The sequence below is a fragment of the Prunus mume genome, linkage group LG6, assembly GCF_029339155.1.
Source record: "Prunus mume cultivar Tortuosa linkage group LG6, ASM2933915v1, whole genome shotgun sequence".
Classification (NCBI taxonomy): Eukaryota; Viridiplantae; Streptophyta; class Magnoliopsida; order Rosales; family Rosaceae; genus Prunus; species Prunus mume.
In genome coordinates this window covers 12,075,129-12,099,566 of record NC_142703.1, presented here as the reverse complement: position 1 = coordinate 12,099,566, position 24,438 = coordinate 12,075,129, and the positions used below count along the sequence as shown (strand labels likewise).

The 24,438-nt window shown below is 37.0% G+C and overlaps 4 protein-coding genes and 1 long non-coding RNA gene across 6 annotated transcripts; 2 read left to right on the top strand and 3 right to left on the bottom strand.

Moving 5' to 3' along the window:
- Nucleotides 1-930: 930 nt before the first annotated feature.
- On the bottom strand, nucleotides 931-3,649 carry ATSLY1 (Sec1/munc18-like (SM) proteins superfamily). The gene is made up of 2 exons (XM_008237725.3): nucleotides 3,490-3,649; nucleotides 931-3,136 (listed from the first exon to the last, which is right to left on the bottom strand). The coding sequence occupies exons 1-2, from the start codon at nucleotides 3,518-3,520 to the stop codon at nucleotides 1,302-1,304; spliced, it is 1,866 nt and encodes a 621-aa protein (XP_008235947.1). The 5' UTR covers nucleotides 3,521-3,649; the 3' UTR covers nucleotides 931-1,301.
- Nucleotides 3,650-3,809: 160 nt separating this feature from the next.
- LOC103334760 (Phosphoglycerate mutase family protein) lies at nucleotides 3,810-5,970 on the top strand. Of its 2 annotated transcripts, none has more exons than XM_089054000.1 (6): nucleotides 3,810-3,949; nucleotides 4,085-4,165; nucleotides 4,543-4,671; nucleotides 4,772-4,834; nucleotides 4,981-5,105; nucleotides 5,641-5,970. In XM_089054000.1, the coding sequence occupies exons 1-6, from the start codon at nucleotides 3,941-3,943 to the stop codon at nucleotides 5,831-5,833; spliced, it is 600 nt and encodes a 199-aa protein (XP_088910126.1). In that variant the 5' UTR covers nucleotides 3,810-3,940; the 3' UTR covers nucleotides 5,834-5,970. The 2 variants fall into 2 exon arrangements, with proteins under 2 accessions (XP_088910126.1, XP_008235948.1); XM_008237726.3 differs by having other exon boundaries at nucleotides 3,810-3,969.
- A 2,438-nt stretch (nucleotides 5,971-8,408) lies between these two features.
- LAZ1 (organic solute transporter ostalpha protein (DUF300)) lies at nucleotides 8,409-13,277 on the bottom strand. The gene is made up of 9 exons (XM_008237727.2): nucleotides 13,143-13,277; nucleotides 12,012-12,280; nucleotides 11,846-11,902; nucleotides 11,115-11,223; nucleotides 10,388-10,572; nucleotides 10,191-10,279; nucleotides 9,760-10,021; nucleotides 9,275-9,526; nucleotides 8,409-9,084 (listed from the first exon to the last, which is right to left on the bottom strand). The coding sequence occupies exons 2-9, from the start codon at nucleotides 12,162-12,164 to the stop codon at nucleotides 8,728-8,730; spliced, it is 1,464 nt and encodes a 487-aa protein (XP_008235949.1). The 5' UTR covers nucleotides 12,165-12,280; nucleotides 13,143-13,277; the 3' UTR covers nucleotides 8,409-8,727.
- Nucleotides 13,278-14,396: 1,119 nt separating this feature from the next.
- Nucleotides 14,397-17,438, top strand: LOC103334762 (uncharacterized). Its single transcript, XM_008237728.2, has 10 exons — nucleotides 14,397-14,555; nucleotides 14,649-14,707; nucleotides 14,795-14,835; nucleotides 14,971-15,002; nucleotides 15,238-15,266; nucleotides 15,795-15,831; nucleotides 15,987-16,043; nucleotides 16,225-16,301; nucleotides 16,609-16,682; nucleotides 17,203-17,438. Exons 1-10 carry the CDS (start codon nucleotides 14,472-14,474, stop codon nucleotides 17,220-17,222), a joined length of 510 nt encoding a protein of 169 aa, XP_008235950.1. The 5' UTR covers nucleotides 14,397-14,471; the 3' UTR covers nucleotides 17,223-17,438.
- A 2,909-nt stretch (nucleotides 17,439-20,347) lies between these two features.
- On the bottom strand, nucleotides 20,348-22,872 carry LOC148916084 (uncharacterized). The gene is made up of 2 exons (XR_016127647.1): nucleotides 21,582-22,872; nucleotides 20,348-21,502 (listed from the first exon to the last, which is right to left on the bottom strand). It is a non-coding gene; the product is annotated as an uncharacterized LOC148916084 (long non-coding RNA).
- Between the last annotated feature and the right edge of the window lie 1,566 nt (nucleotides 22,873-24,438).

Below are 24,438 nucleotides of genomic sequence, written 5' to 3'. Positions count from 1 at the left end.
GAGAATTACCTACTTAAAACTTGCTGCATTTGCTCATATTCATGTTTATAATTTGTGTTGCCTCATCATGATACATTGTACTGTACAACAGAGGAGGCTATTCCGAGTGGCGCCTGCAGGAGGGCCACCGGCCGGCGGAACAGTGTCGGTCAGTGCAGTATGTCCAGCTCTGTCTTGTCACCAATTGGGATATCCATTGAGTTTGAAGCACTTATTTCTTGAAAGTAATTACATTGTAAATTCTTATAAACATGTTTAGTTACAAAAATTACTGCGGTAGCAGTGACAAAACAAATTGCAGAATCAAAGTTCATGTGGTGGGATAAGCAGAATTTACAATATTTTATTGCTCTCTTAGTTTTGATCGTTGTTTCTCCTCTGTAAATCTTTTTTTATTTCAATCATCAAAACAATTCATATGGTATATTTATCTAGCCAAAAGAGGGGAACAAACTATTGACTTGGACGGTGTTGTAACTAGCTAGGTTTATACATAACGATAGTTACAATAACAAAAACATGACTTGAAAAACTTGTTTTCCAATCCTGCAAATGAGGGGGTAAATCGTATAATGTCACATTCACTCTAAATGAAGAACAAAAATGATTAAATTGCAATATAACTGTGTACGCAACTAAATGAAAAGAAAAAATTCATTTTTGGCAATTAAACTGGACATAACATTATTACAAAAATTTACGAAACCTTTTAAAAATTAAGTAACACACTTGTTTAACTAATTCTCTAATCAAATAATCACTCCTAAGGAATTATATAAACAATTTTCTGATGAACTCAGGAGTTCACATGGAGGAGTTGAAGTACAGCGGCTGAAAACAAAGTTAGTTACAGAACTTTGTTTCCACCTAATTTCCCACACAAACAAGCACAAAAATTGCAAACATAATCCAATATTAATTCACATCTCGTTAACAATCAAATCAATCTATTGAAGAGAGTAAGATATTGTACTTCAAACTTTAGCTTTCGAATTTCAGGTACATCAATAAAAGGTAAGACTAGTAAGCTTTTTTCCAACCATAACACTTACAGATCAATGAAATACAAAAGTTACGTGATTGCTAAAGAACTTCTGATTCTGTGAGAAAGTCGACGTAATCCCATCTGAAAACACCATACAGGCCTTAGAAAGAAAGGGAACCACAGAACATACCTGTCCTTATATCACTTAACCAAAAACATGCAACAAATTTATACAGTCTCTTTCACATGGTTTCTTAACTTCCCATAATTGTCCACGTTCATGAGTAAATAACCACTGAATTGCAGGATTTAAGTATCACTGAGTTGAAGCAGCAGGAGGAGCACCACCCAATCCCATTTTCTGCCCCAATAATGCAAGCTGCTCCACAAACTCCTCTCCTGTGAGTATTTCTGTTGTTCCATAGATAACATGCTTGACAGACTGTTGACGTTGTACAAGCTCTTGCAGGCTCCCGTATTCCACATAATTACCACCACCAATCATGAAGACAATAGCTTCCTTAAAAGGTCCTTTCAAATGGCTGCTACTCATTCCTGAGCTTGACTTCGGGGCACGAGGATCAAACACAAGGTAAGAATCAATTTCTGGATTTGGCTTCCCCTCCATCAAGGCCTCCACTGTTCTTGTTAATGCTAGTTGTCTATCATTGGATAACAGATTTTTCACACCTGCTGTCACGGCGCTTATCGATTGCCCATATAGTTTCTCTGCCCAATCGACTATGTTGCTTCTGCTAGCAGAATTGGCTGATGCTAATGAGACATTCAATGCCTTGATCTTCTTCACATACTGAAATGCACGGGTATCGACCTCAGACTCCCTGAGGACTGCTTCCACTGATTCCACTTCTGCCTGATTAATGCTTTCTGAAGAAATAAGATACATGATAGAAAACCGCAGCTTATCCATCTTACTCCCTTTCCCTCTAAGCACACCCAAAAGTTCACTTCGATCAATGCCCCCTCTAACCATCATGTCGTACTCCTTTTTGGCAAAAGAATCAAGCAGCCTCTCTTTGATCTCACTCAACAACACAGTTGCAATGTTGGTGTGCTTATCAATCACCTGCTTCCGCGCGGTCAACTCTGGCAATGAGTTCACTGCACTCATCAAATGTTTTGTGTTCCCAATCATGTCTGTCCCATCAAACTCAGCTCCATCAGTCCCGCCAGTCCTTCTATTGACCTCATCAACATCCCTCTTATACTTATTCAATTGGGTCTCAATCTCCACTGCTACTTCAGGAAATTCTAAAGATCCATTTGCTACCCAAAATGGATCTGAGCTATCTAACTCAAATGACTTCATCCCGGCCTTTTCACCTTGAACACTCAACCTATTAAGCTTCAATCCAAGAACATCATGCACTAATGGTCGGTACCTAAAATCATGCTGTATTCCCACAGATAACTCAAAATTACGATCAAATATACACAGTATCGGGCGCTGGAAAGAGCTCACAAAGTTTCCACCTTCTGTAAACAAATTGTTCTTTGACAACAAGTGGTCACGCAGTCTCTGATCCAATGCTGATGCTACCATCTCGGCCGGTCCACCACGAGGACACCTGATGATTGGGACAACAGCAAGGGTAGCCAAAACGCAGAACAACCCACCAACTATCTTGTCAATAATCTCCTCAATTTCACGGTCCCCTGCAGAGGGATCATTCAATTGAACATAACTGGACTTCTGTGCCAATGAGAACAAATTATCTTCCAGTGTCACAAACTCCAAATACTGATCATGCACCTTCGAAATCCGATGAATTGAATCTGAATTCAAAGTCCCAGATGCCAGATCCTCAAGCAGTGGACGGGGAATCAAGGACGAGAAATTGAGATGGAAGCTATCATAGAGCGAGCTGGAGGTGTCAGCAATGATCCTCTGAATGTTGGAATGGCTGGGTTGGACAAAGTACACAGCGGGAACATCGTGAACGGGCTTGCGGTCCTTGTCAATGAGGAAGTAAAGGGTCACACCATGCTTACGAAGGTCCTTAACATGGATCAATGGGGAGAGTATGTTTTGGCAAAACTTATCATAGATCAAGATCTTGTACACCTCTTCGTTGGCCATACCAGTTGCATTAACGGGTTGGTTCAGATTCAACATACGGGTAATACATTCTGAACCCAAAAATCACAGATCAAATTCAATACTTTACTAAAAACTCAGAAAACTAAATCGAATATATGCAAACCCAATCAGACGAATAGCATATGACATTTCAATTCCTCTTTTTATAAGAAGAAAAAAACAGCTCTCAAACTAAAATCACAGATCAAATTCAATAACAAAAACCCACAACAAAGTAAGCAAATTTAATCAACTCCAATGGTAATTCCACTATAAATTTACCTGGGTTTTCTCTATTAGCTAAATGAGCTCTCGATTAATTCCACAGTATTTTCATTTTTACATCCTTGGTTTGGTTGAAACAGAGATCTAGAGCAACTAAATGAGCAAGAGAGCAATTTACCTGTTTGCCTTTGCCGCAGATTGAGAGCCATGGCCGTGAAATATATATCCTTCCGCGTAGCAAAGACTCACAGACTCACTAGCAATTTTGGTTCGATTTGAAGTTTTATGATTTCCGAAGAGGTCTGCAAATTTGCGGGTTAAACTTGAGCCCTGTGATGTCAAAGAAAAGTCGTTCCTCTACGGCAGGTTCCACGTGAAGTAGTCTACTCTGGCCAATAGGAAAGCACCACGACATATAAACGATAAAGTTGTAATTATTTCATTGGTGGACCACATAGGCTGACTAATGGGATCTCGTAAATGTCATCAATAAAATTACAAACACTAGCAGAGAGTGTAGATGAGAGAAGAAGCGGTGTGTGATGTGGTGGTGGGTTTCGAGATGGCTGAGACGACGACGTTTCTGAGCAACAGATACTGGGTACTGAGGCACGGCAAGAGCATTCCGAATGAGAGAGGCATCATTGTTTCCTCCATGGTTCTTTTTTTTTTTTTTTTCAATTTTTTTTTCAATTTTTCTTAATTTGTTTTTTGGTCCTTCAGTTTTTGACTATTTTGTATTTGACGCATGGCTAGCTAACATTTCTTGACAGGAAAATGGTACGCGCCCAGAATATCAATTGGCGCCAGAAGGTGTGAGTCAGGCACAGTTGGCTGGGCAATTGTTCCAGAAGGTACTTGCTTTGTGTTTTAAGCATCCAATTTTGTGGGTTTTGCTTTTATGTTTACAACTTTCTTTGGACCATTATAATCATCTGATATGTCTTCTCTGGTCTTTTCATGGTTTTAAATGGTTCTGCTAATTGACCACTGATATGAACAAGATGTAGTGGTTTAAAGGGTTTAATCAAGTGGAGACCAAGAAGGGGGGTGAAGATTTGACTTGATGAATTAACAAAGAAAACCAATAAAAATTTGGAAATGTGATTAGTTTGGTAGGCATATACCATAATGCTTTATTGGTTGCCTGATGCATAATGCTGATATTGGTTGTTATTTAAGCTAAGAATTATGTAAGTTTAGTTAATGACTGTCTTGCGTTGCATGTCAGGTACTTGAGGAAAATAACATACCGATTGAAAATGTTTGCATTTGCTACTCTCCGTTTTCGAGAACAACTCACACTGCTCAAGTAGTTGCATCTGTCTTGAACGTTCAATTTGAGGGTGCTCAATGTAAGGTAAGGTGGTCCAGCCCCAAAGCTTCGTACTAACTTATCTGTCAAACAAGTGATCCTTCCCCCTTGTTGCATTCATTATGAAGTAGATTTTTCTGGACAGGTGATGGAAAATCTTCGTGAACGCTCCTTTGGTCCTTCATATGAGCTTCTGTCACATGATAAAGTAAGTCTGTTGGTGCTGGTGTAGTTTTTCCACTGATTAACTGACAGACTAAAGGCTTGTCTGTATTGTTTTGATTTGTAACTGGAGCTAACTTATAATCCTCCTGTTCTGAGGCTGTCTTAATTCTCTTTTCCCTTTACCAATAGTATCACGATATATGGGCTCTTGATGAGAAAGATCCATTCACCAAGCCAGAAGGAGGAGAAAGTGTCAATGATGTTGCGTGTAGACTTGCAGAAGCTATTGCAACTTTGGAGTCACAATTTCAAGGGTAATTGTATATCTATTGATTTGGTATTCCTAATTTCCTGCATTGTATTCATGTTTGCAAAACATCTATAATAAATCTACAAGCATCTTATGTGATGATATTTGACACTTTTACTCATAGACTGTTTGAAAACCCCGTCAGTTGAATCAGTTCATCATGTTTCACATTGCATATCATCAGGCACATTGGATTGCAGAGGCATGAAATAAAATATATACAGTTGAGGGTGTGGCACTTAAAAGCCTATTTATAATTTCTATAGATAAAAAGCCATAAAACATCCATTCGGCGCTTAAGAGATTGAATTCGAAACTAATCAATCTGGGGAGGAGTAAGTTTGCAATTCTTGATAGAAATTCAGCTCAATTTTCAGTTAGGTCTCTTTTTCTGTTAGCTGTATTATATAAGACACTATATCCAGCTGTGCGGTTGCTTTTCTCTTTCGACTTCCATTGTGTTTAATTAAGTCTTCCACTTCATTGCCTGCGTATCATCTTAAGTGTGTGGTTATCTGTTACATATGTTCAATCTACAGGTGCACCATCTTAGTTGTTAGTCATGGTGATACCCTACAAATCTTGCAGACAATCCTGAATGCTGCTAAGCTAAATGCGGGATCCAGTTACAATGACTTGGCATCGAGAATTCAAGCAGTTCAAACCCCTCCCGTCCTGTCACAGCACCGAAAATTTTCCCTGCTTACTGCAGAGCTCCGGGCAGTTGTATGAGTATTACCTCTGAAGAAACTTTCAGCTTTTTCTTTGTAAGTTCTGAAAAACTGGGATAGTGTCATTGAAAAGGATTAAAATAACATTTATACATGTCATATAACGAAGAAATATCATGTCACTTTGGAATTGTTAAATGGTTTTACCAATTTGCCAACCTTGGAGCCATCATCACTTTGGAAGTTGTTGTCTACACAAGCTTCACATTCTCAATGAGTTTGGTTGACATCGTCTTGCTTTATCTTCCCCTTTTGCACTCAAGTAATTTCGTGAAGCAAAGAAATCAGCTTAAAAGCAACCCCAAAGATTAACTTGGCTTTCAAGTAATTGAGTTTTGGCTTAATTAGGATTCTTTTTATATGATGATCTCACGGGATTCTAGTTCCTTTACCTTAGTATTTGCACCAACCTATTTCAATGATATTGGCAGTCCATTGTCAGGCCCCGTGTTAAAAACGAAGTTCAAACAACAATTTCTGTAAGTTGGTAGATGACAAGCTCATAAGAAGTTTGATTTTATTGATTCAAGACCACACAAAAAATGTAGAACTATTAAGAACATAAATGGGGTACAAACTACTGCTCCAATGGGCCTACAAAAAATTAAGTACAAATTATCCACCATTGCCACAGTTGCCGAATCATATCAACCCGTAATGGGGAAGAAGATGAAAAGAGCATCGCACAAGGAAAAACGTGTAAAAAAAAAGTAGAAAACACACAGAATGTCTCTGGAGTTCAAGTATGTCCATGCCGTCTAATTCCATAAAAAAACTTTGTTAATTTGATGATGTAACACGCATATAGTGGTAGCCGATTGGGTTACTATTGAATTTTATGTCGCCTTCGCTTCGATGGATGTACATCGCGGTGGATATCCTCTGGTTTGTTGATAAATCTTTGATGGAGAAAACCAGCAAGGAATATAAGAGAGACAAAAAAGAGAAGAACAAGAGAATACATTAGACCATAGAAAAGAACAACAAGGAGAAGCCCGAGAATATTAGACATTGATTGGTTCTTTTAATTTTCAGGCAAAAAGAGGATGAATTGAAGGATATTTTTGACGGAGACCAAAGGAGAGATATATTTTATATAAGGAGAGATCACGGCATAAGCTTAAATAGTAAAACGTAAGGAAGGCCTAACCCTATTTAAACTAGGAAAGCTTAACCCTATTTAAACTAGAAAAGCTTAACCCTATTTGACTAGGAAATCGTAACTTTGAAAATAAAATCCACAAGAAATTAGGAATTGAGATACTATATAAAACAATATAAAAAATTTAATACCTAATTCTATGATGTTTAGATATTAAGATCATTTAAATTGAATATGGTCAATATACTATTCACGTCATATAACTTATACAAATAGGAAAATCGTAATTATATAACACGTGAACGATTTATATCATATAATCGTATATCAATACTATACAATAATTTCTCACTTGGTTGAAATACATCACCAAAAAAGTTCGTTTTTTAGAGCTTATACTACTACTAAGGACAAATTAGAAACAGCTGGTAGCGGATTATTGGCTACCATATCAATCGTACGTTCAACCACAGCAGCATGCACATTGCAACACACCATCTCTCTCTCTCTCTCTCTCTCTCTCTCTCTCTCTAAAATGAGGGACGCCAGTCATTTTATGAAATCAAAAAGTTTCTAAATATCAAAAACCCTACAGTCCTTCCTCTCAAAGAAAAGCAAATGACAATGCCTGTTCTTCTCATTGTTCTTCTTTTCTATGTTCTAATTTATTCTCTGGTTCTTGTTTTCTTTGTTGCTCTTCTCTATCTTGTTGGGTTTCTTTACAGAAAAATGTTCATAAAACCAAGGGTCGTCTACAGAATTGTTTCTGGGTTTTAAGTGTTCTTGTTGAGTACTTTGCTTTCTTTTTGCCCATTTTCTTTATCTCACCATAATATCTGTCCTCATGGGTGGTTTTTTCTACTGCCCTAATGGCGCCTTCAGATGATATCAAATTCGTCGGGAGCTCCAGATCTGTTTGAAGATTAGCCTCACTGCGCCAGCTGATGAGTTTGTTTACCCAGAAAATCAATCTCTTTTTTCTTTTTCTTTTTGGTCAAGTGGTGATGGAAGCCCAAACAAGAAAGAAAATCAACTATCACCGTCTGCCTCCGGGTTCAAGTAGGATTACAACTTCCTCAGTGACTTTCTTTTTGTTCTTTTATTTTACTGGGGATTTTTTGTTCTTGATCAAATAGTGAAAGAGCCAAGAAAATGTTCAAATGAGCACAAGACAAAGGTGGTGGAATTTTTATGGAAATATATGAAGTGTTGTGGATGTGATGTGATCCTTCAAAACACTTTTTTCTGAGTTGTATTGCAGCTATAGTTTATTAATTATTGATTATCCTTTTATCAATGTTCTGTTTGTTTGCTTTTCTTTAAAAAAAAAATATAGGGAGAAATAATAAGCCCAGGAAAGGAAATGTAAAACCCTAAAACGCAGTCCATTGCACCCATAAAAGTCCAGACCCACCTGAGAGCTTGGCATAATCATAAATTACAATGCCTTACTGCATTTGCTGAAGGAAAGAAAAAAAAAAAACGAGTTTGAGAGCTTGCTGATATAAATTCTAAGTTTCGCTGTTACAATTACTGTCCGCAACATAAATGTGCAAATTACAACATCCTAAATAAAATGTTTCCTCTAGACACCATTTACAATTCTCATGCCTCTAGCAAAAAAAAGTAACCCCAGGCAAGAGTTCTCACCATCCTCGTGTATAAAAATGAAATGGAAGAAACAATAAGATTAACCCCTTGAGATAAAAATATAGCCAAGCAGACAACGATGGATAACCCACAGGCCAGGCCACAGCATCTGATGACAAAACTGCCATGATCATATTCCTCTTCTAATCTTTGGTTACCCACCTACGGCCTGTTACCTGATACCCACTGTAACTTTGATCACTACTGCTCTCCCCCCCACTTTCTGCACTGGTATATCCAGATTTTCGACGATGCTTCTTTCCCCTTGCAACCCCACTGTCACTCATGCTTCCATTCAAAAGAGGGTCGTCTATCCCACGAATCAACTTCTGTGCTGGTGATGATGCCGCTATAAAACTGTCATCTTTTGTTTTTCTTTTCTCTTTGTCATGTCTCTTAATGTTTTGGGAGATCTTGTGTAGCTTCTCATTGAACCTGGTGATCCCCTTCTCTACCGGCTCTACTGCCTGTGTTACTGTGAACCTCACATCTTTCACAATCTGTAGTAGAAGCAAAGAGCAGATTCAGAACTAAGTCTAAATAAGATCAGTATTGTGCAAATTCTTATTGGCTATACTTTGTTTTAATATATTTCATAATAACCCTTGCTTCAGAATCTGTTGACATCTATTAGTTCCATATTCCAGGATATATTCAAATTTGTACTGTAAGACTAAAAAGATGACTTACATATTCCCCGCCACCAACGAAAACGTCCCGAACACTTTCTCTTATGGTCATTCCGCTTCTGACATCAATGTCAGGATTGGGAAGGCGTAGCTTCGTGGGGCGTTCACTGTCCCTAACCTCCTCGGGATCCAAAGGACTGTCAGCCGATACATAGTCTCCAAGAACTGAGACACTTCCAGTGTAACGATCTCCCATCAGCTCATAACGCTTTGCAGGAAACACATATAGGTGAACAACAGAAGCAATGCCCATCTGTGCAGGATGAAAACACAGAACTGTTAAACTAAAACATGTTGCATGAAAATGGTAACAATAATGAATATTTTAACTCACATTCTTAATAACTTTGAAGACCACATTAACTCAAGAGTAAATTATCATTGCGAAGACTATAATAGTGCATAAAGATTGAAAAGACACAATAACATGTGCTGTTCTGACATGTTCATTGATTTACCCAACATTCTGCATCATTAACATTCTACCTCTATACAAATGATGAAGTCCTGAACACTTGACTTAAACTGTAAGCCTTGAGCTATAGGGCTTTTGAACAAACCCAGGGCATAAAGAAGAGCAATTGCCACGCCTTGCCACCATGTCAAAAAAACAATTGATTTAAATGTCAAAAACTTGGCTAATGGTTTTATGTGAGCTAGTTCATCTTTTGTAACAGCGTAAAATTGAACAAGACAGTACAACGCCCATGACTGACTAAAATTTAGAACCACTGCAAGATAAGGATACCTGCAAACAAAAGAAAATTATGGCCATTAGATTCCCTCTATGTGTTAAAAGAGCTTCTTGGGAGAAAAAAATACAAACAAACCAACTTATCCTATCACATATAACTGCCAATTACGTGCACCATTTCAAATTACAAATGATTTTCCAAAAACAATTGAGATTCACTTACCCACATCCCCATTTAAATTCTCCTTCACAATATACACCAAAAGCTTCAAGGATAACAGCTAAAATAGCACTGAGAGACTTAATTAACATCTGGCAGAAGATAAAAAGTGAATTTAAGTTATATAAGGGAAATGAAATTAGAGAACAAGAAACAGCAGAAAGTAATAAATAAAAAATTCAAAGTGATGGTAAACATACATACTGAACAATTCCAAATTTGACAATTTGGTAAAACCATTGACCAAGTTTCCATGGTTTCAAGATATAATTCATTGGAAAAGGATGCTTAACAGTTCCTTTTTCAGAACTATATTCTAATAGGGGAGTCTTAGAACTTGCACGTCCTTCCCTTTCCATAAACTCGATAGTCCTCTCTTCCCCACCTTAGAAGGAGAAAAATATATATACAAAAGGAAAATGTCAAAAGCGCAAAAACATAAACAAGGGAAGCAAAGAAGTATCTTTGTCTATTAAAACAGAAAGGACTACAAATTGAAAAGAAAAAAACATCTTGGACATTTATGTGCACCATCAAACATTGATTACTTGAAATTCCCATATAAAGACTAGGATTAAAAGTGGCATCTGTGATAAATTGATATAGTCATCATATAATGGCTCCATCCATAATAGGTATTTATTTGTGCATCTATCTAGAGAGAGAGAGAGAATTGAATGTGTATGAACAGCGAACGAACATCTATCACATTGCATCCAGCAGGCCAATCTTGCATCATACTGGTGCATGAACAGTGAAATCTTGTCCACATTCAATTAAAGATTGTTAACATCTGAATTCTGATTAACATTTACTAGCATAAAGCTTCTACAATTTAAGTTTTGATGATGTGTTAGCTAAAGCTTCTAAACTTTATGAAACTCTACATAAACAATGGTGTTGTAGAAGCTCTTGAAAATGACATACCCAAGCATGCAACCAAGTATCTTCCAAAGCAATACATGGCAAAGGATTCATAGCAATCCCGTAGAATCTCGCAATCAACGCTTATCGATGGGTTCACCAACGATATTAACTGTAAACAACAACCAAGTTAGAATCTTACAAACAACGAAAATGCCAACAATCTGAGGCAGAATACTTTTTCCGTAACACAGACATACAAGTACAATCAATAATAAGCAACAATGATACTTTTAAAGCTAATATATGAACGTAATCTTCACAAATGATCGGTAGCAGCAACTTAATGAACAATACATGTATATTCAACTCATCATCTTCCAGATGTGTCAAAAAGAAACACAGATGTTTGAGAACCAAAGAAATATATATCAAAATTGATAAACTCAACATCTTTCGTATGTTAAATCCGAATTGAAGGTTCACCGTGCACATCCGCAAACATTCTCCTTGACAGTAACTAAAAGCACAAACGTCATATGTACCCCATAATTCCTCTTTTTCCTGAACTGCTTTCCCTACCTTTTCTCTCCTATCCCTCTTTTCAAAACTAACTTATATGTTTTGGTGAATCCTATAACTAACATATATGTTTTGGTGAATCCTATAACCCCAAATAGAGGCCTGACTTAAAAATAAACAAAGAATTATGTGATTCCACATGGTTCTTTATTAAAATAAAAGAATAAACATTTATATCGAAACAAAAATAAATTTAAACCAAAAAAACTTACTGATTCTACTGCATAGCACGGAACCATGAGGACAACACCAATTAAAAACTTTTGCTCCTGAAAGGTTAACACAAACCAAAATGGTAAAATGCATGTCCATTAGCAGTACATCAATATTGAAGCATGCACATTTTAAATATAATTTGTATCACTGACGAATGAATACCTCAGGAAGTTTGTATGCAGAAAGGTGCTCAAACACAAGATATATTGAAAGAGTAAGAGTGATGAGTACAAAAACACCGGAAACTAGACTTGCCCACGTAGGAGGTGTGTAGGCCAACTGGGTAATGAGATCGATAAATGGTGTTATCTTCATCAGCTGTGTTTCCTTTTAACCAGCCTATATTCTCAAATATTGCCAGCATAATGGAATCATCAATTCACAAACATATGCATAAGGTGCTGAATCACCACAGACCACAGACTATGGACCTGTTCACCCAGACGATGAATAATAAGCATAAATTGATAGTTACAAATTACATAGATACCAAAACACACAACCTAATATATCATGCAAAGTACAAAAAAAAGGTTGGCAAGGAAACAAAATGGGAAAATGGGTGCAAGGAAAACCAGAAACTAATGCCATAATTTGTTCAGAGATCACCACTCCACTGCATGCCTAAGCTGTGCGTGTGTTACCATTACACCAAACCATTACAATGCATATATTCTTGTACATTTTATCATACAAACCATACTCAGTCAAAAACTGGCAGCTCAAACCAGCAGAGAAGAAAAATGCTAGGAATGGTCCCCCAAAAGTGCATTATCAGTCTTTGGGATTTCTAATAATACCCATAAACACTGCATATAAGAATCATTTCCACAAAATAGAATTGGCTATTTCAGTAATTCTTCCAATTTAACAATTTCAGAAGTCAATAGTGGACAAAAACAAAATCAACTTTTTTGTACATTGGAAATCAATTAGATCAATCACATAAGAAAGAGAGGGGGGAAATCCAGAAGAACTGTAACAAATTTGAAATCATGAAAAGACAAAAAAGAACAGAAGATATTCAATCTAATTATATTAGGTTATTAACAAAAAGGTAAAAACTCAGCTCGACTAACAAAAGTGAGCTGATTTAGGTCCAGTTGCTCAGATAATGGAAGTCAAATACATTAAAGGAAGTAAATTGAAATCATTTTCCCACACTTTACCAGCAACCAAGCAGATTATTCAGAAACTAAAAGCATATGAACTGATTGCCGATGTCAATTAATCCGATAATCCAATCAATATGATGGAGGTAAATGAGGAAGATAAGGCTCCAAGACCACTTACAGAGCTTCGTCGACTTGGCCACAGAGAGAGACGTATCATTATTGTGAAAATCAAGTAGACATTATAAACCTCTCGATTTTCGCATTGCAGAACCATCTGAAACTTGACACGGACGTGGCACGTGACACCTCTTCTAACGGAGTGAGTGGAGAGCATCTTTTTTTTTTCTTCCTTTTTTTTACCAAAATTATATTCTAAACTATTCTAATGCAGGAAGAGGATATAGTCCATCGAGAGTAGGAGCGAACACACTATTTTGATCAACGGAACTAAATGAAAAAAATTGTAAATTTTTAAGTGAAATAAATTTAATGAAGTGATCATTCGTGCTGAAAACTGGAATAAAACTTACCTTTTCAAACTACATAGTACATATCATATTATTTATTCAAATAATACTTTTCCTCTCTTATATATATTGGTTGCTTAGACTTTGCATTTCTTTCCTATCATTTTTTAAAATGAATTTGAATTCTAACTTGGTATAGTTCAACTTTGTATCCGATTTACAAAGATTAAGATTTTTTTAATATTAATGAATGGATGGAGCCATGGTTTCTCCAGGTAGCAGGTGCAATGGGAACCATGTGGCCTCGCTGTGTTCTTGCAATGTGAAACATGTGGCCACGTTGTTCATGCAATGTGAAATCTGTGTCTTGAATATCAACTACTTATCAAACTTGTTGTAGCCATTTATTTATAATCATGACGGCCGATTGTCTAAATGCGCATGAGAAAATGTACAACTACTTTTTCACAAGAGATTTCATATTGTATTTAGGGTGAGTGTGGTTTTGGTTATATTTAAATCTCACCTCAAATTAATGTAGCATTCCAATTCAGATTTGTTCGATTTGAATCTCATATTAGTAGTACAATTGAATCGAATTAAAGACTAGTCAATAGGGTTTAGCTTAATGAAAAATGACATTAACCTGTAGATAAGTAGTCTCAAGTTCGAACCTCCATAATTCCTTAATGACGTGCGTTCCTAATTTTGACAATAAAATAAAACCAATTTAAAAATCGGTTTAATTCGGATTATAAACTTTAATTTGCGAGAGGAAAAAAATTATCTAAGAATTATGAATGAGAAAGAGCTGAGAACAAGAGTCAAATTTCTACCGTGGATATGATGTGAGCATAATTAAGTGCCTTTTTTTACCACTGAAATTTGAAGCTCTAAAATGGAGTTAACAAACAATTCTGGCATGTAAATAAGGCGGGTGAAGTGAACGAAACGACACCGTCGCCAGACGATTTAAAGAATTGGAAGAGAAAAGCATCCAGCTTTCTTTCTACAACATCACTCTCGGTCTCAGATAAAAAATGGAGAACTCGACGGTTCTGAGAGAGTGGTTCGCCCGAGTTGATTCGGCCAATACGGGAAGCATCACTGCACCGCAGCTCAAGGTTCTTATTCTTCATCTTATTTACCCTAAACTTCTCAAATTTCTTTTTTTCCCTCTGCGTTCACCTGATTAACGACGACGTATCAATGATCAGAATGCTCTTGCTGTTGGAAACCTCGACTTCCCTATCTCGGTTGTTCAGCAAATGATCAGGTACAGATACGTATAAATTCACACCATCTTTTTGTATATGTTTACTTCACTTGCACAGATCATTGATAAATATGTTGCCTTTTGCAGGATGTATGATTTTGACCGGAATGGGACGATGAGCTTTGAAGGTATGCTCATATTAGTGCAGAAATTTTTAACTCTCATTACTATTTTTATGCTTAACACTGCAATTTGTATCCTCTTTGTTTATATTATGATTTTGTCATATGGGTTCACTGATTTTGTACACTTTTGTATCTCAGAGTTTGTGGCGCTCAACAAGTTCCTTCTCAAGGTGAAAACGTTGATCCTGAAATTTCAATTTTTGGTTCAACACTTCCTGTCTGTCTTGTAATTTTGGTGATATGTGGTTGTGTTGTGTCTTTACTCTGTTACTATCAACTCATCTCTTTAAAGGTTCAAGCCCTTATTCTCTGAAAATGTAATACCTCAATTTGAGGATGCCGATTTGTGCCAAGTATTCCTACAACTTATGTGTAATTTTGTTTCGATTTCTGTCTTCTTTTCAGGTTCAACAAGCCTTCTCAGACCGAGAGAGGTGATTAAATATATTTAAGGTTTTTTCTTGTCCACTCTGGTAAACAGGGTCTCGTGATTTTGTGAGGTGCAGTGTCTTCATATCGAACTAATTAAAGGTGTATTTGATAGATTCAACCGTGGTAGTATGAAGCAAAGTTGGCTGCTTTAAGACTTGGTTGACGGTGTATGTTTTTCCTCGTAGATCATGCACTCTACTAAGTATAATAGACATTGGCAGTTAGTTTTTGTCCGTGGAAACTAAATTTTCACTTGATAGTCTTTTGCAGAACTTGGGCATCTTACGTAATTCAAGCACTTTATAAAGTTATGTTGTTTGAGCAATGCAGTGCTTGACTTTAACTTTTATGCTCCTCTGATATTCTGCCAACCATACATAATATACATTTCACTATGCCTACAGCTTACGTATTAATTTGTGCATATAATCTATATTCTCCTTTTAGTTGCAAATGGTGATGAGGATAATTGCTTCACATACAGTTGTAAGCATTTAGCAACTGTCTAATTTTGTTGGTTTGTTTTACAGGGGTCGTGGCTATATTGTTCCTGATGATGTGCATGAGGTAATATCTAACTCTTGGATGAAAAATTGAAGTTCGTGTCTTTAGATATCTTTTGACGGTATCGTAATGGGAAGTCTGTTAGTTTTTCCTCCCTGGCCTTTCTCTTATTTTTCATTTCATTTTCTGAATTCTCAATTGCTGAACCATTGCGACAGGCATTGGTAAAAATTGGTTTCTCGCTGGACTCTCCCGCTTTCTACACAGTCTGTGAGGTATACCATCTGCTTTCTACATAAAATGACTCTAATACTGTCCTTTTGGTTGTGCGCTGGTCTGCTGTGATGAATGTTTTGATTTACTCACCACCCCCCTGGGAAAAGAAATCAAAAGGCTGCATGGCAGATGGTTTGATAAGGCTGTTATAGCTAATTCTTTTTCCTCTTAATTGTGCAGAGCTTTGATCAAAAGAAGAAAGGAATGTTCCGACTAGATGACTTCATATCTCTTTGTATATTTTTGCAGTCTGCTCGGTAGGTTGCATTTCAATTCACAAAAAGCATATGTTTTGAAGAATGGTGCTCATGCATTGATTTTGAGGTTTTAACTCAGATTTAATGAGGACTATCATATTTTCCTAGGTTAGATTAGACAAATTATTCATACATGTACAAACACGCACATATGTGTCAGGTTCCATTTTGTGATGCTATGACTTCAGGTGGAAATTTCAAAATTCGATGTTTTGCATCAAATCAAGTTAGACAAATGCCAATATTGAAATTCTAGAATGTGCTATTCCGAAGACTAATGGTGTTGTTTGTCATTCTTTCCTTGCAGTAATCTGTTTAATTCATTTGATACAGCTAAGCAAGGCAGAGTGACTTTGGATCTCAACCAGTTTGTCTTTTGCAGTAAGTGCCTGATTCAGTATGACATGAATTTATTGTTTATTGCAGTTTTGCACATCCCCATCAATGTAAATTGTTATTTAATTATAAAAATATTAGGTTGGTTGATTAGGGGAAAAAACAAAGTAGAATTCCCACCACCTGCATCCTTGCTGTCAAACTTTTTCCCTGTTTCTTGTGGACATCTTGATTAATTAACAATTAGTTTCTTGTTAGCCCATACCAGGAGTTCACTTTTTTAAGAATGACTAGAAGGGAAGGACTTTGCAACTCCATATCTCTCTTTAAAATCCAGTTCAATTGTATTTGCGCCTATAATCTCGTTAGCAAAAAACGTAGTAGTCTCATTAATTGCTGGATCAAATTCAATCCATTTTGACAGAAGGATTGCCTCAAGGTGTTATAATTTTCTCCATGTCAGATTATCTGAAAAATCACTTAAGCAAAATATACTAATTTTCTATATTATTCATCAATAATTGACATATATCTAATATCATTATGCCATTCTTTTATTGTCCAGCTGCCAATTGCAGAATATGAAATGCGGCAATGACCATGGGATACTTGGAATTCAATTCTTCTGTAAATCTATATTACCTAGTGTCTGTGTGTGTGTTTTCTTTTAAATTTACGGTCCGCAGAATATAGATTTGCTTCTCAACATGTATCCCATCAATTTCCTTATCGATGTAGTTTTAATTTGCAATATTGTTCATTTGGAAAAGCTTACTGATAAAAAAAGGGAGTTACTATTTATTTTTTCACTTGTTATATATCATACATGTGAGAGTGAGAGTAGCAGAAAGTGTTGGTCTGCTATCTAACTTACAATGTTGCTCTCTATACTTTCTTTCAGTGTTGTGTTTCTTCTTTCCAGCCTCGGCTTTTGAGCGCTTCCTTTGTTTTTTCACACTTAAGCTTGGAAAGGCACTTCTTGTAAGACGAATGTGATATGTATAGCTCCAAACAACATTATTTCCAACTGGCCTTTTAGTGTGAATATTCAAGGCACATCTTTCACATTGCAAGAACAGAGAGACCGCGTATTTCACGTTGAAACAAAATTCATGACTGACTAAAATAGGTTGATCCAGCTAAGCTTCAATTTTCCACGTGTAAAGGCTCACCAATTCTAGCCCGATTGCTCTATATGTTGACAGGACAGGAATTTATAGCATATTCGAGTTTTGCACCGACCAATGAATGTTTTGTTAGTTAGGTTAGCTGATTGGTGGAAAGAAACTATAGATGATCCCTATCTATGATGCTCTCTTCAAATTTAAAACCTGAGTTCCATATCGATTGGTTTTGGATCATATGTATATTTCTTTTATGAGATTTTGGGGGAACGCCAAAAGAAAGAATGAACTATCCACTCCCGTACTAGTTTCAGGTGGTATGATCCAATGTCTCTTCAGTAGCAGCATCTCAAATACTTTCTGAGGATTGGCTCTTTTAGCCAGTTTTGATTAGGAGTGGGCATTCAAACTAAAAAACCGAGCCAAATTGGGCCGAAAATATCGGAAAAAACTGAGTTGCCTAAAATTTGGACAGAGTTGACCAAAAACTGAACCGAACCAATTTGGTCAGATTTCGGTTCCAATTCTTGTAGTGGAAAAATGGGACCAGGCCGAACTTGACCGATTGTGTATTATTTTATTTTTTTAACAAAATTATTTAAATCCAATGCTACATTTTAATCTCATAACTAATATTTCCCTAAGCCCAACTTCTAAACATTTCTCTTTTCTAGGCCCAATGTATCTCTTTGTATGAAATTTGATAATTTGTTAATTTTCAAGCCTGAAAAATAAAATTTTAGTTGGAATTTGTATAAATTTTACGGGCACACCAAAACCTACATCTTATGAGCCCTTTGCCTAATATTGTTGAAACAAAAAATTTAGCCCATCCTACCCGTTAAATCTACTGCATACTCTAATATAAAAAGAATTTCTAGCCACCCCCAAACAAATTTTTACTTCTGCCCTTGTATAAAAGTGTAACTATCGCCTTTTTTTTAGTGACAATTCCTGGATCATTAGACAGGAATCTGAAAATAAAGAGAGAAACAAAGAATATCACTACCATTCAAGATTGATAGCTAGGTAATTTATCGATAGCTAGGTAGTTCAGCCCTTAGGGAGAAGGAAAAAAAAAACCTAGAGCCAATCCAACCTTATAAGTTATCACCCCAAGACAAAATAAAAAGTAAAAGACCATGTGCCCATACTATAGTTAATGAGAGCAAGCAGAGTGAGCTATGTCATGTCACTCAAATTTCACTAATTGTGCCCATAATATAGTTAATGTTCCTTGCATTTTCAGCTTCTTTTCAGCAAGTAAGACATGAGTTTTGATTCTTATTTACAACTTGTAGTTGTGTTTTCATGCATGTTGACATGAACTGACCACCCATATACACAGATTTCCAAAGGCACGAGCTTGTTGCTATATTCTTCTTCTAAAAGCACTTCTTAATACAAATCTAATCCTTTAGAAATTCATCTTTTTTATCTATTATATTCTCACATAATTTTAAAATTTTAAAATTTGTTATTTTCTTTAACACAACAACGAGGATATTTTAGTAATTAGTAGCACTCTAACTCTAATTCCATATGGTTTAATAAACAACTTCAATAGGAATCTAGAATTTAATTCTCGTTAATCCAACTCTTCTTCAATTCAATCCCTTCTAATACGATTATAGATTAATAAACATGTCATTTGTTGAATTATATTGGTTGCAACCTTTCATACTTAAACAAAACAATTATTTTCATTCACACATTAAAAATAAAATATATTATAATATTAAATTTCCAACAGACAACACATGGCTGAATTTCGTTGGACCATAGGGGTAATCAGCGATGGTAGCTGATGCTACACATAGCTGTAAGGGCTGGCCGAGACGGGACCCAAAGTTAAATAAATTTTCGGTTTTTTTGCTCCAAGATTTATTGCCTTGGGGACCGAGGATTTTCCTTTCCTTTTTCTAGAGGATAAAACGGGCAGTTTCGTTGGATTTTATCTTCTTATATTTATCTACTTATTGCACTGATGAAATGGGGTCCAGCGGAGTAAAAGGCTTGCCAACCACTACTAGGCCGTGGGCTCCATCCTTCTGAACTTGGGGAGTCAAGGTAAGGTAACTCTAGGAACTATGTCATTTGTCTGTCTGCCCACGTCACCTGTTTTCTCTCTTTTGAAAAAAATAAATAAATAAATTTGCATCATGATAATGATCTAGTAGATTGATTGGGTTAGGTGGGACTCCAAATTTATGTGCAACCAAGCCCATCAGGATCCACAGTGGAGAAGGCCTTTTTCTCCTCGGTACCTACCAAGCTTCTTTCAATTAAGAACCCTAGCTTCTTCTCTTATTTTGGTTTTCCTCAGGAGCTTCATTATCTTTGAATAAGCCATGCATAACACATTAATTTTTAATTAAATAAGGGATCAGTGACTATCAATGATAATTGAGAAAACAGTTACCACCAAATACAATTATTTTATAAACTCAACAATCTTTTGTCAATAATTACACAACTTGAATATAAAAAAATGGTGCAAAACCAAAAGCTGTGAAGCCATTGAGCAATGTACTTGATGGAAGGCCATACCCAACAATTAGGAAGCTGATACTGATACACCACCAATCTCAAAATTAGCACATAAATTTATTTGATTGCAGATGTTAATACAAGTCCAGGAATTAGAATGATGGGAGAAATGAATTAACCAGCTGGTGAAAAAGTGAAAACTGTAAACCGGTTATATACAGTGGCATCAGTAAAACAGTAAACCCAGCTTCTCTGATTTTAAGCCCTCATTTACTGGGCTTTACCCTCAAGTTGGAGAAAAGTTGAGTTGCAGCTTCAACTCCACCAACGACATGTCGTTCAATTGTTGTTGCCAAAAATGGACAGCCAAACCGCAACGACATATCACATACTTCTCTCTGTGCATCATCTTCTTCCCAGTACAGACTGCTTTGGCCAGCAAGAGAGCAACAGAAAATGAGACCCTCTTCCGCAACTCAAACTCTCACTCTCCTCAGCTCTCTGCCCAGAAACTTAATCTTCAACGCAGAGCCTCAGCCCTCATCTCTGCAACTCTCGAGACCCAAAAGATGGAAGCTGATAGTGACGATGAGAGACAGAAGCAATAACCCGAGACCATTGCAGAAAGGGAGACACCTCAGTGTCGAAGCCATACAGACCGTACAGGCCTTGAAGAGAGCCAAGAAGAATCAGAGTTTTCTTGACCAAGCGTTCGATTCTGAGTTCAGGTGCTTGCTGAAGCTCGACATAAACAAACAAAAACAGAGTACAAGTAATAATAAAACCATCCTCACATAACTAATTAATAATACAAATTAATTAATAATACAGTAGCAGTCTTCCATTCCTCACATAACTAATTGTCAACATCACACGAGTTCCATACCATGAGGGGAAGGTTAGGTCCTGGTATAAAAGACCTAATGGCTGCTGCAAAATTGTTCTGAGATTGGATGAAGGCTTGGTTGGCTTCTACAAGAGGATCGGGCTCTGGATTACGTGAGGAGGAACCCTTACCCTTACCCTTTGATTTTTTCATCTCTACGGGAGGTTCATGACATTTTTGTCTTTGGAGCACAAGGTGATTTTGGCATCTGTGACGTTTTGCCGAGGAATAAAAGTATTCCTCAGCCTATTCAGTCTAGGATCTATAGGAGCATCTTTTTTAACTAACTTCAGAGGCTCTGAGAAAGGGGTGGTCAATTTTCTTCCACCACACCACCTCGGCACCACCTCGGCCCTGCATGCACCCTGCAAAAACAAAAAACAATATTTTTTCAGTTGATATCCAGATAAAGAACTAAAACAAATTTACGAAGTCACTACTCACTATCTTTTTTTGCTGCTGAACCCCGTGATTTGCTTATCTTTCAAGTCTTTCACCTTGAACCCACATGGCGCCAACTGTTCCTTTGCGTACGCCAAGAGCTTCTGGAGGGCCCATACCGTTTGGTTTGTCCATTCGAACTCATCGGTCAGCTCAGCCAAAACGTGTAAGCGCCGATCTTGATACATTGTCCAAAGCAGTAGCACATTGTCAACATCACCATTCACCCATACCATGAGGGGAAGGTTAGGTCCCGGTATAAAAGACCTAATGGTTGTTGCAAAATTGTACCGAGTTTCGATGAAGGCTTGGTTGGCTTCGTCAAGAGGATCGGGCTCTGGATGATGTGATGAGGAACCCTTACCCTTACCCTTTGATTTTTTCATCTCAATGGGTTTCGGAGGATCATGGCATTTTTGTCGTTGAAGCACAAGGTGAATTTTGGCATCTGTGATGTTTTTCCAAGGAATATAAGTATTCCTCAGCTTATTCAGTCTAGGATCTATAGGAGCATCTTTTTTAACTAACTTCAGAGGCTCTGAGAAAGGGGTGGTCAATATGTAGGGAAGATTAGGAATGTTTGGCTCCATACTGAGGGAGAAGTGAGAGCTGGAGGTGAGAAAAAGAGGATGTGAGAAGCCGAGAGGGTGAGTTAGCAGAGGTGTGGGTTAGTGAGAAGTTGAGGGTTGGAGGTGAGAAAAAGAGGATGAGAAGGTGAGATTTTATAGTGAGTTGCAGCATGGACGGCTATGCCAAAAAGCAAGTTAAATTTAATTTGTTTTTACTGTCTAGTTTAGAATATCTCCAACTCACGTTGAAAAATATCAAACAAGATAAATATACATATATGGACAACAATATCCCTATCTATTGCCATGCACAATTCAACCAGCCAACACAAAAGATTGATATATTGACGAATAAAGAAAACTGTCCCATTTCATGGCCAGAGCAAGTTCAAAATTTTCCTGTGTGGATATCGCTCCACATTGGTGACTGATAATTTGGACTTTTTGGCTACCGTCGAAGCTGGGAGTTAAGATTTTGGACATATTGATTTTATTTTGCAGGCATATATGTGTCATCTTATGTGTCAGCTTTTGTGGATTTCTTGGGTGCTTGCTTTGTTGAAAGCACAATATAAGCTAATACCTTTTGTATCTACATAATTTAAAGGATGGCAAAACAACAGTAATTTCAGTCCCTCAGAGTCATTAGTACTGAGACGCTAATTTGGATGTGTGATCTACCATCTCTTGAGTCTTGACTATTATGAGTGATGCCTAAAAGCCACTACACCGATGCCTACATTTGTACGGTCAATCTTCCAAGCTCTTTTTCTTTACTCCCTAGCTGCTGTGTTTGGCAACGCATTACTGAAATCAGTGGCTTTGTATTATTGGAGTCTGTGGCATGAGATCTGCTTTATATTATTGGACTTTATGGCATGGGAATGTGCTATTGTCGTTGTCGACATGGGGTAGGCTTACTAGACCACAGTCTTCATGTTAATAGAGATCATTGGGATCCCAATTTATGGTGAGTACAACCCTAGTTGGTGAAAAATCTCCTTTATGTTGGATTTGATGAGGTGGGGGGAGGGGGGGAGTAAAGTGAAAAGGTGAGAGAGTTTTGGTTTTGGATTCTATATATTTGCTCTACCAAATTCATATCAGTTTTCAATCTCTCTGCATGCGTGAGTCAAGTCTACATCATGGCCCACCTCAATTCACTTTGAAAAGGCCAAGACTGAAACTCGTAAGAATCTTAAGCTTGTCATTTTATTGTAAACAATAATATATCTTTGGTTGGGGTTTCCAAAATAGGAAAGTTTTATGATTCTAATGTGACGATGTTATTCCTTTTTTGGATTAATTGCGGAGGGCGTGGGCGTGGGTATGTATCTGCACTTTTGTATCAGACAAATTTAATCTGTTTTCTACTGTCTAGTTTAGAATAACTCCAACCTATGTTGAAAAATATCAGACATGGAGGGTAATGGGGAAGCAAAGAGAGAGGGGTGGTGGGTCAAAAAGCTAGTGGGAATTTTTGTACAAAAGGAAAAAAGGGTTTATAATATATAGACGTGAGGTGATGAATCAATGAGATGAGAGTGACATACTTATTTTACTTTATAGCAGAAGAAGCAGATCCATGAAAAGCCATTGACCAAAAGCCAAGCCAAAGCACTCTTGTAATTACAACGTGGAAAATATCAAGGGAGCTTGAGCATAGCTCTTCTTCATTACTTACGGCTTTTGGTTATCTCTCATTCTGGAGATTAATTAAACCATCTTAATAAAGAAAATATTGTTTTAGAGTCGTAAAAATCTAACATTCATATTCTTAAGAATCCTTCCTCTTGCTGCAACTAGTGTCTTATTACTATACTAGGTTAGGCTGGCTATGTAAACGTAATTAAGTTAGGTTGGCTTCAAATTAATGAAAATCCATCTATCTGTGTGGTAATCTTTTGGTGGGCATTTATTAGGTAGAAGAGCTGAATATATCAAGTCTGGTCCTGTACTCTATGGTTTCAATTTATTGCAGCATGTATAAGATTTTACACATGAAAGAAATTGCAGGAAAAGTAGAGAAAATAATAGTACAACCCTAGTTGGTGAAATTGCAGGAAAGAAATTGCAGGGAATCAAATGCTTTTACTTCAGAAGAATCAAAGAGAGTGGGGTGGAGGATTGGTGGGTCTTTCAAATAACACGGATGGAACCACCTCAATTAACATTGAAAAATGGTCAGAGTCAAGTCTGCATCGTGGACCACCACCTCAATTCACTTTGGAAAAGCCAAGACTGAAACTTGTAAGAATCTTAAGCTTGTCATTTCATCATCGACTAGGACT